Source organism: Athene cunicularia, unplaced genomic scaffold, assembly GCF_003259725.1.
Source record: "Athene cunicularia isolate RWA unplaced genomic scaffold, athCun1 SCF_1, whole genome shotgun sequence".
In the NCBI taxonomy this organism is placed as follows: domain Eukaryota; kingdom Metazoa; phylum Chordata; class Aves; order Strigiformes; family Strigidae; genus Athene; species Athene cunicularia.
Window position 1 is genome coordinate 2,660,025 of NW_020799155.1, and position 16,697 is coordinate 2,676,721.

General features: G+C 42.2%; 1 protein-coding gene across 1 annotated transcript in view; it reads left to right on the forward strand.

Moving 5' to 3' along the window:
• Positions 1-4,624, forward strand: part of TTC29 (tetratricopeptide repeat domain 29) — a 136,014-nt gene extending 131,390 nt beyond the window's left edge. The window contains exons 10-11 of the mRNA XM_026867005.1: positions 3,628-3,728; positions 4,097-4,624. Of these exons, the coding sequence (XP_026722806.1) occupies positions 3,628-3,692 (65 nt within the window). The 3' untranslated portion in view covers positions 3,693-3,728; positions 4,097-4,624. The remainder of the gene's footprint in view (positions 1-3,627; positions 3,729-4,096) is intronic.
• The last annotated feature ends 12,073 nt before the right edge of the window (positions 4,625-16,697 follow it).

The following is a 16,697-nucleotide window of genomic DNA, read 5'->3' on the forward strand; positions in this document are numbered from 1 at the left end:
GAACCTAGTCAGGATACATGGCTAAACATGTAGGCCCAATCTACTTTTAAAAAAGCATTGCATCCATTTTCATTTATCAAGACAGAAAAAAAAGTAGGAAGATCTTCTACAAGTGTGGGACGTGCATGTTGTTGGCTGTATCTTTATTCCTGTTCCATCACATCTTTCTACAAATTATATAACTGAAAACAGCTGCATGACCTTTAAAAATGCAAGTAATTTTAAAATTACAATAATGGGTTATATCTCATCATCCACATTGCGCCAACATGATAATCTAGCACACCCTGCCAAATCATGGGGAGAGTATAAAGAATATGGTGAGATAGTCTTGCTTTCTCTCTCCCTTTTATGACAAAAATACAGATTTGGCTAATAGCGAATCTGAATATGTGAAATTAATTGTATTAAAGGGAAATACATGTGATGAAAACAATGCATTGCCTTATATTACTACTTTTGTATGTACAATATAACGAGTTTGCTCACATTAACAGCAGTTGCAAACATGATCTTGTCCCTAAATACATGCAAAAACATAACAGCACTGTTACTGTCTTTTGTTTGAGGTGTTGTAGGAATTTGTGCCACTTAAGCAAGTTAGCTATAGTGGAAGGGTAGGAGAGGGTACGAGCTTTTCTTCTATTTGTCTGCCATGTCACTTCTTGAGCCTGCAGAAAATTAGGGCATCCTCAGCATCCCGCAGCTGGGAGTTCCAAGGATCAGCTGGCAATGCACAAAGAACCCCTTTGTCTCCAACCTCCCACTTTCATATATCCTACCTCATTCTTTTATTGGAAGAGACAGTGAAAAATGGTTCCCGTGTCACCTTCTGCATGCTACTTTCATTCTTACTTTTATCATCTCCTCAAGATATTGCCTTTCTTTGTTCAAAGTGGTTTCAGCTCCCCAAAACAACAGTCCTCTTATGATTCTTCATCAGTTCGTGGAGCTTTTCAGTGGAGTTCTTGTTTAATAAAGTCCCAACAGTCTCTGAAAAATGCAAAACTTGAATTTGAATGCTTTCCCATACAAGCTCAGGAACACGAGTGTTGCCTGTTTCATTATAATTTTTTGAGAGAATGGTGCCTAAAATTCCTGTCCTCTCTGGAGTTAGTGATCATTTTGGCTTCAGTCTTTGTAGGTGTGGCTTTCATTCTTTTGTATGACTTTTCACTAATTATATTGTGTAAAGAACAAGCAGCTCTGCTTAACTTTCTCCCAGGAACATAGCAAAATAATAAGATTTTTAGAAGTGTAATGATCTTTAGATAGACACATGAAATCAGCAAGAGCAGAGATGCCAATTCTAGCTGCACTGAAGACTCAACCAGACAATTTTAATTATATTTTATCAACAGCAGTGATAATATGTCAGGAACATCCTATTATGATTAATTATATTTACATACTATTAATACATATTAATGTTTATCTCTGCATTTTGTGCAACACAGTAAGATAGAAGGAGAATGCTTGATGGTGTGATCTGTGGTGGTATATATGTATTATCATTATGAACATGAGATGCTTTTATTGTTCCCAAATAGCACAGGCCAAACAAATGCCAAGAAAACATTTATGGCTTAGTATTCCATTAGTTATCCTTGATATGCTTCATATTTGCTGGGAGGGTAGAAATGTTAATCAGACAGTAACAGCTTGGTGTCCAAGTGTGAAGGCAAAAAGGCCAAAAGGTGCATGAGAAAAACAGTTTATACTGTCATTCACCACACATCCTCACCATTTTTTGTGTGTATGTTACACACAAAAATGCAAATGTGTATGTTACTATATATACACCTAGTCACATCTTGGGCTTGAGTCACCCTCATGTCTTGCACCACTTTTTCAACAATGAGCTCCCACTGGAAAGAGCAATAATGCTACACTGAGCTAGCTGGAGTGGGGCAATGTAGTTCAGACCCCCGGTTAGCATTTCTGAACTGCATGAAGCTCTCAGCTGCTTCACAGTGTTGGGAGTTCCTAAACCAAACTGAGAAGTTTTAGACTGTGCAGCTGTGAGCAGAGCCCCTTGTATGCAGTTAGGTTTTATTACATTTTTATCTGGACATAGTCTGCTAGTAAAGGGATTTCCATTGATGTACTTTAGGCCTGGCTTCAGAAAATGTTATCTGGAATAACTACATTGTTGAATACAGAGTAAACTGATAATGTACATGTTGCCCTCATACAAATTGAGGCTTCAACTGGTAATTTATGCTAATTCTCAGATATTCTTCATAGGTTTACTTCTTCTATTCTTACTCACATACAACTATGGATGAAGTCCTAGTTAGCAATTTTACTTAATAAAAGCTTATGGTATGGCAAAACATAAATTCTATTGAGTTTTGAGTGGTCCAGTAGTTTACATCTGTTCCAGACATCATATCAGCAGAGACACTGCTTTGAACATTATTTTTCATCTCCACCAGAACTGGATTCGTGTATACAAACATGAATTAAATTTGGACACCATATAAGCACTATTGGTATTGCTGTGACTGAAAAACAGAGTCCAGTTTTAGGCATCACTGTGCAAAGAGGTAGTGACAAATTGAGGAGGGTCCAGCCAATGATTATACAGAGGCCAGAAAACATGAGCTCCTTTCAAACAGTGAAGAGACTGTGTTTGCTTAGCCTCAAAAAGAGCAGACTAGAGGAAGGAAAATAGCTTCTTGGGCTGTAAGGAGTTATTATAAAAGAGGACAGTGTTCCTTTGCTCTTCCTGTCTACCAAAGGAAAAAAAAAAAATCAGCTTAATTTGCAATAAATATTTATCTTAAGTATTAGAAAAGAAACTGAGCTATAAGATTGTGAAGCACTGGAACAGAGAGATTAGGGATGTTGTGAAATGGCCTTCATCAGAAGCCTCTGAGAATAGATTTGACAAATAGATGTCAGGGATGGACTAGATAGATGTGCACTTTCTTCATTTGAGGAGGTGAACCAGATCAGTAGTTCCCAAAATAGGAAACAATCCCCCAGGGATGGTGTGGTTGTAACTAGGCAGAGGGAGGGAGTCACTGGGAACAGAGCAGGTAGTGCAGCTAGGAGGTGGGAGTTCAGTGAGGAAATGGAGCAAGGAAGGAGCAAGGCTGAGCATCACAGATCACGGGAGCAAAGGAAGCGTGTGGCTGCCGAAAGCAGCAGAGCTAAGCCATTGCCTCCCAGCCACCTGCTCTTTTGATCACGTCCCATTAGGAAGACCCCACTGGGAGGTGGCAGCCTTACTTGTCCAACTTCCTCACCCTGCTCTTGCTTTCTGACTGCTCACTTCTTCCCCTGGATAGTCTTCTTACTGCCTGTCATCCTTCAGTACTGTCTTTGCCATAATCTTCTCCCAAACTGGGTCCCCACCTGGTCCCACCTGGACCTATCCCGCAAAATCGGCCTGTTTGAGAATTGCTGCGCAGGAGTGAAAGAAATAAGAACAGAAATCCCTGTCAGTTCTGCATTGTTAGGCTTATATCTTACGTGGCTCACCTCTGTGTTGTCTTAGATTTCCTTCTCTGGTGACTTTTTACCGTATTATGTGTTTTTCAAATAAACCTTCTAATCTCTTTTAGAATGTTGTAAGCTAAAGCACTAATGCACCTTTTTTTTTTTTTTTTTTAATAACAGAACTTGATATAAAAACAAGCTGGTGTCTTTGGAAGAGGTTCACAAGTGCTTCAAAGCCCTTGTGAACCTCTTCCAAAGACACCAGTTCTAGCTCCTTCCTGGTACAGTATTTGCTCTTAATCCATAGTCTTTATGCCAATATGATGATTTTTGAAAAATGTCATTGGTATCAAAATTTAATCTGACAGGCAATTGCACACCATCTCTGTTTTACTTTGTCCAACTAACAATATTTTTCTTGCTCATAAATGAACAAATTCACACTTGTTCAGCTTTTTTACTTGTTTTGCCAGTTTTAGATTTTAATTGCCTTTGATCATGTAATTACTTTTAATTTATAGAAATAAGCCTTTGAGATAGAAAAAAAAAAAATCTATCAGCAAGATGCTGAACCCAAATATAAAACATGTAGATATCAAAGTATATATATATAAACTCACAACATTTTTTTTTCTGTTTGTCATTATAGAGAATGCCTGCCTGCTTACTTACAGAGAAGCTGATAGATGTATCATGAGTACAGGAAGATCCTTGAAGACTCATGCAACAAAGTAGGAATTTCAGTAGGGATTCTGTCATTTAAATGGGAGACCAGTGTTGCAGTAGAAATATCTGAGAGCTCTCAGTTCTTTTATGACTGGTGTGGCTTCAATGCTTGTTAAATGCTTTTAGCAAAAATAACTGGTGTCATTGAAATAAATAAAAAAGAAAAAGAGTAATATAGAATAGAAAGTTTGCATTTTGTGTTCCTAATGCTTATTGTCTTCCAAAGTGTCAAGATCCTCCTGTTAAGACATTAAACATCCTTTATGCCTACTGAATGGGAATCCAAGATGCTCGATACCTTGTAAGATCAGGTTCTAAATGTGTCTGGAGTGCTTTCTTTAAACCCCACATTATTGTCCCTTGCAGAAAAAATAAATTACAAATTGATGCCTTATTCCTAGGGTTGTCAGTGATTTTAGCATCTACGCTTAACAGTTGTGGTTCAAGTGTAACTATGGTGCAGTTTTGATCTAATCTATAACACAGGTTGGACCCAAAATACAACTAAATTTGTTTAAAATCTGGTTGAGCACACTCATGAAACTGTTGAAAGCCTGTACAATCTGAAATGCCATTGACAGTCTCAAGTGCAACATCAATCTATAGGCACAGCTGAAACAACTATATTTAACAATGAAAGTGCATCTAGTAGAATACCTGCATGTCACATTTTCAAAACTGAACCCAAAATTCCCCTTTTAGCAAAGCTTGTGTTCGTTCACACAATCAGGTAAACTAAAATTCTGCCTAGGTGTTTTTTTTTTGATAAATAATCTGAAGCACTGATTTCGGAGTGTATGTGGAGAATTGTCTCCCACTTCGAGCTGATTAAATTCTTGACAGCGTGTTCTCCACATGACCCGCAGCAGTTTGACTTCTGTGGTCTTCACAGTCCTCGCTGTTGGGCCAGAGAAGAGATAGAGGACAGAAGATGGCAGTTATCACTTTGCAAAATATTCTTTAAAATATGATTTGGAACCTTTGAATTTTATTTAGGAAAATTAATGAACTTTCACAATTTTACATATTAGAAACCTGTTCTTTCAAACTACATAAACACAGCTTTGTGAATCCCAACAGTCAACCGTTCCTTTCTTTAAACGAAGGTTTCTGGATTCAGAGTTTGAAGCAAGGTCCATTAGACCTGTAATCAGTTTTTATGACAGTCTTTGAGCAAGGAATAGCTTTTGCCATAGTAATAATTCACTGGTTTTCTTCAGGATTGCAATCTGAGTAACAGTTTGACATGTGACAATAGGATTTCTCCCTCTTAAGGTATGGTAAAAACGTATCATTAGCTAGCTCTTATTAGGTCATTTTTGACCAAGATGCTGAGTACATGCAATGTAAATACAAATACCTCGATAATTTTATTCTTTTACTTAGAGGTGTTTATTGTCTGAACACCAAGGTTATTACAGCAACATTCATTTAGAATGTTTTTATAAGGCTGAAAAGTTGTACAAAATTGTTCCTACATGCAGTTATGGACACACATAAACACAGAAATCTCTGAGTGTTAAAAAGAGGTAAACATTTTATGAAAACCAGGAAGAGAAACAGGATCATAAATTAAATATAAACAATAACAGTATCCAGTTTGCCCCTTATATTTTAATGCTATTGATATGAAATACAAAAGACATCATAAAAACAGCACAGTTTTGCAAATACCTCAAAATCACATTAATCTGCAAACTCTTCTAATCCTGATAAGTATATCTGGACTGTTTGTGAGAGGTTGCTATTTTTAGATGGTTGGAATTTCTTGTCTCAGAATATTGTCAAAATAAATGTCGTATTTGGATTTATCCTTCATAGTAAAAGAAAATATATGAAACAACATAAACTGAGCAGACATTCTAGAAAATATGATTATCCATTTTTCAAGGGCAAGTTTCTAAATTCTTAAGGGTTTTGAACCTCACATACAATTCTGCAGTAAGTGAACGTTCTGTGTATGTGTCCCTAAAGTTCTTATGCAGTTATATTAAATAGCATCCATGATCATCACTAATTTTTGGCAATCTGTGCTTGTTACTAAGTGATAAATTCTGTATGCTTGTAAAAAACTGGTCACAAATTAATCCTCATGACACTTTCTAGTCATAAAGCTTTTAATAAAAATAAGGGGACTTTTATCATCTTATAATAATGTAAATGCAAATTGTGTTCTTCTGAGTTAAGAAGCTTCAGGAGAAAATTATGTTTATTGAGCGAAATATACCTGCCTCCCATCCCAGTAACGATTTGTCTGACGAGTAACTGTCTGGCAGAATGCAGGCGGCGTTCTGCTCCTTGCAGACTTTTTCAGCAGGAAATGAAGGCTCTGTTTCCCCTTCAATTAATGGGGCAAAGAGGTTAGGCAGAATGTTGTTCCATATGTTAGGCTTTAGACAGGATCCTGGAATAAACCTCTCAGCTGTTAGAAGCAGCGAGAGCTCTGTGGGTCACGGGCAGGCCTCAGTGCAACACCTCGCGTGACCCAGCTGACAGCACGCTGCACACTGGTACTTGGCTGCAGCATCAGCTCAGTCTTTCTTTAGAAGAAAAATCACCACTTACTGAATTACCAATGCTTCTTCCAACATTGCTTTTCTTTGGTGATCTTTTGCCAGACATAGTCGTGCTCGTAAGATCTGCTGAGATCAGAGCTCAAATTAGTATAATGGAACTTTTGTACTTTGTCTCTTTACGTGAGACACGCACTAATTTCTCTCAGAAGGTCCTCATATGGAACAGAATTATTCTCCACTCTGCCTGGTTCATTATCATTGCAATCGTTCCTCCAAGTTTTTCCAGAAAGCCTCTAATCCCCTGACCCTTAAGACTTTGCAATCAGAAAGGAGGACTCATGAGAGAATATGAATTGCAGTTGCAAGTTTCTTCTGCGCTCTGAGAAATTATAGGCATAGTTGACTTTAATGAAGTTAGGAAAGCAGGTAAATCAATTTAGCCTATAATGCCAGTTGGCTGTTTCAAAACAAAGGCTTGTCAAACACATTATAGCAGATGAATCTCTGAGTAGTTCTGAAGTGTAATATTGATGTCTCTAAAATGTACATCTTGCGGGTGCCTAAGGTACATGAGACTGGCAATTAAGACTGCTTTTTTAATAGGGTTTTAGAAGGTTTCACTGTGAATGTATCAGATGGTATTGACTAACAATTCATAGTAGAGGGGAAGGTTGTACCTCAGAAAGGATTCTGTTTATAATTATGAAAAGCATGTTTTCTGACCATTAATATGGTATATCTTGTTAATTATGATGATATATAAGATATTTCACCTGTGAAGCCATTTAGAAAATTAATGTTTGAGCCACAGAAAGGTCATTGCCATTCTGGAAGGAATCCATTCATCTCTAAATAGGCCATCCGAATATAGACTAAGAAATACACTATATATAATTACCTAGAAATAGATGGAATAAATAAGATTGATGGTAGATATTACTAAAGGCACATTTTAGTTTCCTGCTAGGAAAAAGTAGAACGTAACTGGAAGAAACAATAATATACATGTAAAAATGCAAGAATTAAAGTCTCATGTAGTTATGTCAGACTCGGCTATTGCACATGAAGTGAGAACTCGTGAGCCTTCAGAAGCGGTGTAGATCAAGGACTTTGTCCTGAGATTCAGTCAGGTCTTTCTGAAGACGGCTCCTATGAAGAAGAGAATGAAGACAATTTTTATTTTTTTTTCTCAAAACTCTGTCTTGTTTGACAGCACAACTTCATAGTATCTCTGTATTTGCCACACATGCTTACAAGTAGATAAAATGTATGTGCTGTCTTTCAAGATAAACAAATGAACATCTTAATGAATATTTCCATGTGTGAGTCTTCTTTTGACACAGGCATGTCCCTGAGGAGTGATGCTGAGTGTGAAGGAGCCCAGCAGCTATGATGGTAAAGCACACTGCCGGGAGTTTGACCTTAGCTCTCAAGCCCATTTAGCAGAGGAGAAGAAAAAGGTGCGGGGATGTGCCTTTATGTGAAAGCCTGCTGTTTTACCTCACCTCATCTGTGGGATGAACAAAGTGAGTCTGAGATTCATACCCACCTGCTGCAATGCTGGCTTGGAGGAATTCATCTCAATAGGTGAGAAAGCAATTTTAGTGACTAAAATCCCCTGTCCCGATCCCTGCTGAATGAGTGGGTTTGTTTCACCAAGATTGCCGATGAAATTACCTGTTTGTTTCATTACCCCAGGAAAGGCAGACAGCTTTGTGAGAAGAGCAGCCTTCACGCACAGCTAAGGTGGGTGAGAGCTGAAGTGCTGGCGATGGCCCTTCCTGAAGCCTCTGGGAGCTGCGGGTGGGCAGCCCCAGCAGCATGGCTCAAGCTCTTTGTAGGATCACAGAGCGGGAGGGGGAGTCGCCAGTTGTCCCAGCAGCTACCCATTCTTCAGCTCGGTTCTGCAGCTCGGCCACCTGCAACGCGGGTAGACAGAAAACCAGTGGAGAGCAGATTTTCATAGCACCCGGAAGCCCCGGGGCTGGGAGCTTGAGCATCCTAGGAGGAGCATCTGGGAGCGGCAATAGCTCCTGGATCCCCCTCTGCTCTGAACCCAGCCAGGCCTGAGATCTCCTACCCCAGACCAACTGATGAGAAATAAGCTTTGTCTCTGGGAGGCAGCTTCCTTCAACGCCAGCTTTTATAACTGGCATATTTAGCCCCCGATCTGGACGATACATATCCATATACAGAGGTTTATCAACTTTGAAATGTTGCTGCCTCCTACAAGGAGCTATTCTATCCCTGGCAACATTGTGCCCTGGTCTTCCAGGACTGTTTCAGAAAACAGTGCCCCATCTGGCCACCGTTTGTAAATGAAGTGGCTTGAGTCTGGACTTAACCAGTCCAGTGGTGCCTCTAAAAATGTCTTCAAGGAGCCCTCCCTGAAGCATGATGGTCACTGTTATTTTGTCCTGTTTTCTTTCATAAGAGTTGTCTGCCTCCCAGCTCCTCAGTATCCATCAGCTGAGAAAATTAGACACTCTCTCTTTCCACATGAGTACCGGGAAATCAGTTTCCCTGGCATTGCTGTCTGCTTTCTGGGCAGACTGCGCTCATGCCAGGCTCACAGTACAGATTAAAACAAAATTTATTTATGATAAGGGAAGTTCAGGATTACCTGGCTTCTGTCTCCAAGCCCCACTCTCTCACAGCAGCCCCTTTAACTTTTACATTCTGAATTGCAATGAGCTTTCACGTCTGCTGAGCTCTGACACTCTCGGAGGAGCTCTGCAATATTAGAATATTTTGATGAATTAGAGCCCTTTGCTTTTATTTCGCCTCTACAAACCTCTGTTCTGGGAGAGCAATATCACCGATGCATTCCCATTTTGCAGTGCATTTGGCAGAAATGGCTAAACAACTGCTTGAGAAGGGGACAGTTAAGCAGAAAGGGGCAAGGATTTATGGCGCTTTGAATTCTTCCTGTCACTCTGAAATCCAGCACTAGTGTACCCTGTTCACGTGGAGGGCAGGGAGGGGTGCATCTGGCCCTGCCAACAACAACAGAGTTGATCATGTGCAGGGAGCGAGCACCCACGCGGGCTTGTAGAGTGTAACTCCTCCTGTGCTGGTTGTATGGGGGCTCTAATGGCAGTCAGCAGCTCCCTTAGATGGAAAATAGATGGAAAATTTTTTTTTTTTTTTTTTTAATGGCAGCTGTAGGTCAGCCAAGCAACCGTGTACCTACCATGCCACCAGAGCTTGGGGCTCTACCGTAGCAATACAGTCAGTGTTGGCACCGCACACTCTGTGTAACTAAGGGGGATCACCATGAACAACTCTTGCTGATGTGCCTGTAGGGGAAGTTCTCATTAGCCAGACAGTTGATCACCCTTGTGTGAAGCCAGCCTGGACCAAGCCAGCTCAATCTCCTGAAACACAAACTTGGGAGGCAGCAAAGGTGACTCTAGCAGGGACAGGAAAGGTAACCAGGATTGGTGTGAGTATTTTAAGTGCAGTGGGAGACAGTTAGACTGTAAGCTATTGGGAATAGGAATCATCTTTGAGATACCTTGTGCGTACCAGGCTTGGCACGGTAGCTGGGGACCAGGAGTGCTGTGTTGGCACAAACCGTGTGCGTGCACACATGCCAGACTGCCTCGGAGCAGGCAACGTTCAGTCAGTGTTGCTGGTTAGGGTCATTAGTCTAAGTCATGTTCTAGGGTTTTTTCCTCCTTTTTCTGGGATTGAGTGCACCCTCAGCAAGTTTACCAACAACACCAAGCTATGTGATGTGGTCAACAGGCTGGAGGGAAGGGATGTGCTATCCAGAGGGACAGGCTGGAGAGGTGGGACCGTGCAAACCTCGTAGAGGTCAACAAGGCCAAGTGCGAAGTCCTGCCATGGGTCAGGGCAATCCCAAGCACAAATACAGGTTTGGTGATGAGTGTATTGAGAGCAGCCCTGCGGAGAAGGACTTGGGGGTAGTAGTGGATGGGAAACTGACTGTGAGCCAGCAGTGTGCGCTCACAGCCCAGAAAGCCAACTGTGTCCTGGGCTGCATCAAGAGAAGTGTGTCCCCTCAAGGGAGGGGATTCTCCCCCTCTACTTTGCTCTCGTGAGACCTCCCCTGGAGTGCTGTGTCCTGCTCTGGGGGCACCAACATCAGAAGGACACAGAGGAGGCCACGAAGATGGCTGGAGCACCTCCCCTGTGAGGACAGGCTGAGAGTTGGAGGTGTTCAGCCTGGGGAAGAGAAGGCTCCAGGGAGACTTTAGAGCGGCCTGCCAGTAATGAAAGGGGCTACAGGAAAGGTGGGGAGGGACTCTTGACTGGAGAGCCTAGGGACAGGACAAGGGGAAATGGTTTTAAACTGAAAGTGGACAGATCTGGATTAGATAAAAGGAAGAAATCCTTCCCTGTGAGGGTGGTGAGGCCCTGGCACAGGTTGCCCAGAGAAGCTGTGGCTGCCCCCTCCCTGAAAGGGTTCAAGGCCAGGTTGGATGGGGCTTTGGGCAACCTGGGCTGGTAGAAATTGTCCCTGCCCATGGCAGGGGGGTTGGGACTGGATGGTCTTTAAGGTCCCTTTCAACCCAAACCATTCTGTAGTTCTATGATTCTATGATTCTTCCTGATTAGAAAATTGCAGGATAGTAGAACCAGCCTAGAAAATTACTTTATGAGACCATCTGTTCCAGAAAACTTGGTAGTTTCTGCAAACTAAATTAAAAACCAGGCTGTGATGGTGAGCAAAGTAAAAGAATAAAAAAATCTAAACTAATATATTTACAAAAAGTATGCTTGCCTTACTCACCCCCTCTTTTCTCCCAGATCCCACATCCCAGTGTAGGGAGCTGTGGTATTTTCATCAGTGAGACAATGCACTTCCCCTGGAAAGCTGCTGGGTTTAATCTCACCATCAGACAGTGTGATTCATTTCTACAGTCCCTGTTGTACCTTTCTTAATATCAGACATGAGTGAAATATCTTCAGGACTGTGAGTGAGAGTGGAGTTAACTGTTTTTTCAAAGGAAAAAGATGCTGGAAATATATAGTGGTCTTCATCAGCTGAAAGAGCATGTGAAACCAAGGCCAGACTTCTGGGCTGCACATGATGAGCCTGTCATGGTATCAACTAAGTGAGCCAGAAAGAAGCTTTCACACGTCAAAAATAGAGCCAGTTGGGTTCAGCCAAATCCCAGGTGTAGTTCAGAGCACTGGGCCCAGCATGCAGCTGCCTGGAGGTGACTGTATCTGGTGAGTAACAGCTACAGCCCTGCAGAGGAGAGGGCCTGTGCAGCGTGCTGCATGAATTCATCCTCCACAACACAGAAAAACTTTCCTCTGCTTTTTGTGGTGCTACAGTGGCTCCACAGAGCTGTATGAATGGACAAAAAGTTTAGGTTTTCTCTCATCTTCTGCGAGACCAAGGCATGTACATAGTCTGTTTTAAATACGGTCATCAGATGCATTGTCTGAAATCATTATATAGGTCAAGAAGTCCTCCTGGGAGCTATGTCCAGTGAAGATAGGCTGAAGGCCTTTTACTTTTTCCCCTGGTTTCTGAGCCTTTGAAGTTTTGTCAGGGTGTATGCTAAAGCTCTTTCCTGCAACAGCTTTCCTGGAATGGAAGCTGCAATTCTTAGGTCATCTCTTGACTTCTGAAGCAAAGGCTTCAAAGCCTCCCCAGATATGGCAAGCTGAAGTAAAAATCCACATGTGGTAGCCCTGAATTATGTCTTCACACTTTTGCTTCCTGACAGTTGTATGCTGGCCTTTGAATTCCTACCTGTAAATCATCTTCAACACCTTTGAAACACAAGCATTCATCATGGTGCTATGAGATGAAAATGTTTATTCGTAGTTTTAAGTGGTCCTGCCATCTTTAGGTGTGCTTTTGCATCCCTGCATAATGATCACCCCTTTGGGAGGAAAGTACTTACCATGATTTTGTCTGGTTTACCATGACTGGCTCCTTGGTTAGCAGCTTGATCCTTTTTTCTCACCCTTTTCCACATGCATCACTGCAGCATTAAAAATAAATAATCTGTTGATCAAGTTGGATATTCACAGCAGAACTAAGACAGAATCTCACTCCCCAGCAGAAGGGCTTTGGGTCAAGACCCAAATACAAATTACAGTAAAACTGAGATTTGAGCCCACTCTGTTCCTTTCCCATTTGCACTTTCTTCCCCACTTTTCCTTCTACTCATTTGTTTCCTTCTTCCCTTTCACTCAAAGTCTCTCTTTTGTCTTCACAGTTTTAACATTGGGTTCTGCAGAAAAGCTTGTTCATCCACCCCTTGCATCACCTGCCAAAGGGTTGGTGTGTGCAGTTTCTTTTTTACGAGGAACCACTGTCTCTTTTTCTCTGATTGAAACTGCTTACTAATCGAAGGTAAGTCACATCTCCAAAATGATCATGTGGTTCTTTACATCCCTAGGAAAAATAAAACTGTTCTGCACTGCTGAAAAGTGAGTAAACTCATTGGCTTTGTGCATACAAAGGGTGGATAAGTTCTGTTTATCTGTGTTCATCCTTGACTTCATAACTGTACTCTCCAGTTTCCAGGTGTCAGCAACCTTTGAGATAGCAGGATTTGCTCTGTATTACTATGGCGTGGGATTCTGGTCTGTCTACTTTGCTTCATCACCTTCCTTCATTGTTAACCTTGTATGCCTGCCTAATGAAGACTTGATACAGATGAGAATTAAAGATGATGAGCTATTTCTAATTAAACTTTGCTGCAGACCTCTGATTTGTAAAAGTTACATTATGCCTTCAAGAAAAATGAAAGTACTTCAGCCTAGAATATCACTGATCTCTGTACACCGGCCTGCTGCTAAATGTCTTCCTAACTCTGCCCTTCAGAAACTCCAACACTCATCTTCAGGCCTGGCTCTGGGGTGCACTAGTGGGTCTGCATATCAGAGCAGCCCAATCGGTAGTATACTGGTAGTGCTTTCATCCAGTATCATCCACAACTGCCTCCCCCTTAATTCTCTCAGCCTGGAAGCACCCTGATGTCTCCTTAATAAGGGTTAGCATTATTTATAGCAATTTACAGGTGTGCTGCTAAAAGATGGAACTGTAAATCACCTCAGATGTTGTTCCATGATGAAGTGCCTCTACATTATTTAACAAATTGTCTCAACATGACTGAACGATGCACAATGGAAAAAACTTGCCACGGAAGTGTAATATTGCAAAGGCCACAATACTGTGTATTCAATTTAGGTTTGTAATTGCAACTGATATTCTTCTGGCAGTTTTGTACTCCAGGAGTATTTTCAGCTTCAGAAAAGCAGAGTACTTCTAACCTGGGGGTGTCAGTGGGGCAATAGGATGACTAATACATGTGACACTGTTATACAGCTGGCATTGCAGAGGTATTTGGCACAAAAAAAGGTCGAGCTGCACACGTGCATTTTAGTTACAGTTTACTGCCTAGAGTGTAAGAGAGCAACGTTGTTTTACAGTATATGAGCGGGATTCTGCCTCAGTAGAAAGAAGATTGAGGTGTGATGAAATGCCAGCCGAAAGTGCCTACAGATACCTCAAAATAAAGAACTACACATGTTCTGAGATGTTGGTCTATCGTATTTGGCCTCAATCTGAACACAGTGCTTTCCTGGATCAAGGAAAGGCTTGTAATTTTGAAATGAGAGGAAAGGTGGAGCGCCATCTTCTTCCTAGACAGCCTGTACTGAAAATGAACCACATGAATTGTTACACTGATCCTTTCTCCTGTAATGGCAGGTGATTTTCATCCCTCAGGTGTGCATGGTGTCACTGGTAAATGTCTTGTTTTTTCTTTACTTGGAAGTAAAGAAAGTTTAAAGATTGTCATGCCTAAAACATAGACCCCATTGAGGTCTCACTGGGTGAGATCTGGCACAATACCTAACAGAGCAGCCTGGCACCAGCAGCCAGGTCAGCTGCTCATTTCCCCTGGGCAAGAAAACTTGCTCACAAACACCCATCAGCATATTTGGAAGAGCAAAGGAGGGAAGAAGGGATCTGGAGGGCTGAAGGGAGGGTTGGTGCCAGTGCTTCCTTCCCAAGGACTCAGGGTTTGGAGGTGTATGAATCAGTCTTTTCTAAAGATGAGAACTGAATATCTCTGGCAATGTTATTGTTGTTATTTTCTTTTTTCAACTTAACCTTTTGAGTTTTCTCAGTTAAATCTTAACATCAGTCAGAGCTCTCTTAACGTGAAGCTCAAGACCTTCTAAAGCTATTGGTGAGGCTGTTTAAAATGTTGCTACAGAAACGAAGCATCCCTTTCCATGCGGATAACAGGGCTGTGCTGTTTGTGTTCACGCATGTCCGTCTGCAGGAGGACCCACCTGATTAAAACCGGGCTCAGACAGCAGAGCTGTGTTCAGGCTGCTGCTGTGCTGGAAGGATGAGGTCCGTCGCAACAGAAGTGGTCTAGGGGGCAGGAAACGGTGAAGGAGACACCCTGGGTGCTGAAATGTTCAGCCACACAGCATCTCTTCTTCACGTGGCTCAGTCCTTCCTCAGGAGGCCAGGGGACCATGCTCCACATGGCTGTCCCTGGCTGTCTGTACCTCTGTCTGTGCCTCCCCTGGCCTCAAGCTCGTTCTAGAACTGTTTTAAGCCTGCTTCAAACCAATGGAACGGATAGGGAAAGGGCTTAACCATGAATATATCCCCACAGATTATAAGCAGCTGACAGAGGGGACAGACCCCATGTGTGTCCCACACAAGGGAAAAGGCAGAAAATCACACATGTACTAGAAATCCTGCTGCAAGCGAGAGGTTTTATTAATGCTCCATCCTCAGGAAAAGCATGAGACAAAGTTTGTGCCTTATTTGACACCAGAGAACCTAACCAAAAGACCCAAATCTGAGGGAAGTTGGCTTTTTCTGCTCCACTGCCTCTCCACCTCCCCACTGCAGTACCCCTGAGGCTGAGCTTTAAAACTGACTGCTGCTGTGCTGCCAGGGAAATAAACCACTTCTTGCTGTAGTTTGAGGTGCACGGGTGTTTCGTGGTGTCCTGGGGGTAAGATATCCAAGGATGTTACTGGTTCAGCTTTTTGGAGGTGCTGTCAGGTGGGGCAGGGTCAGTCCCCTGGTCTGAGCACTCTCCTAGGACTTGGGAAACTTCTTTATAGTTCTTCATCCATCCCCAACTTCTCAGTTTTCCTCTGCTGTAAGGTGGGGTAGCAGCATGTCCCTGCCTCCTGGGAATGTTGTGGGGATCAGTATGCTAAATACTATGAGGCACTCTGATACTACCAGAGAGATGGGCAAAAAGCACTGAATTGCCATAAAGACCCAGAAAGAATTCTAAAACTGTAGGGGAAAAAAAAAAAAAACAACAACCAAAAAACAACAAAAACACAAACAAACAAAAACAACCAACCAAACAGCCAGTCCAGTGGGACACATCGTCACTCACCCCCAACACAGTTTTCCCTTTTCTGCATGCTGTTTTCCATGCGCTGCCACTGCTTGTGCCATTCGAGCCTGTGACATGTATAAAACAGGACTACCGCAGCACACACGAGTGTTGGAGTTTGGACTGTGCATTTTCCTTCACAGAGCACTGCTGCCTTGGCACTAGAAACCATGTAAGTGATGTGTTTTGCAAAAATAAATAAATAAAGGTGCGAATGAAAATGTCATATACATAAATATGCCACAATAAGTTTAGTCTTTGGATCAAAGTGTTCAAAACGACACAGCTTTGAAACAGAAAGGTAGGAATCAAAATTACACATCCCTGCATATCAGCTCGGCTGCCAGCTGTTTAACTGAGGCGTACGTACCGTGGCTGATTAAACGAAAACATTTTAACAGCTGTCTAAAAAGTAAAACCCTCTCCGCATCTCCTTGGGGCTGCCTGGTACATCATCCCTGTGGACTACCCAGGAGAGTGGCCACCGGGCTCCAGCCCACTCCATCCCCATCTCTGCTCATCCGCACATGTGCGGGGGCCACCAGGCACATGGGGCAGCTCTGGGTTCCTCCAAAGCATGAGCACTAAGAACCTTGGCAAGGTCTGGACCTCACTGAGGCTTGGGGCCATT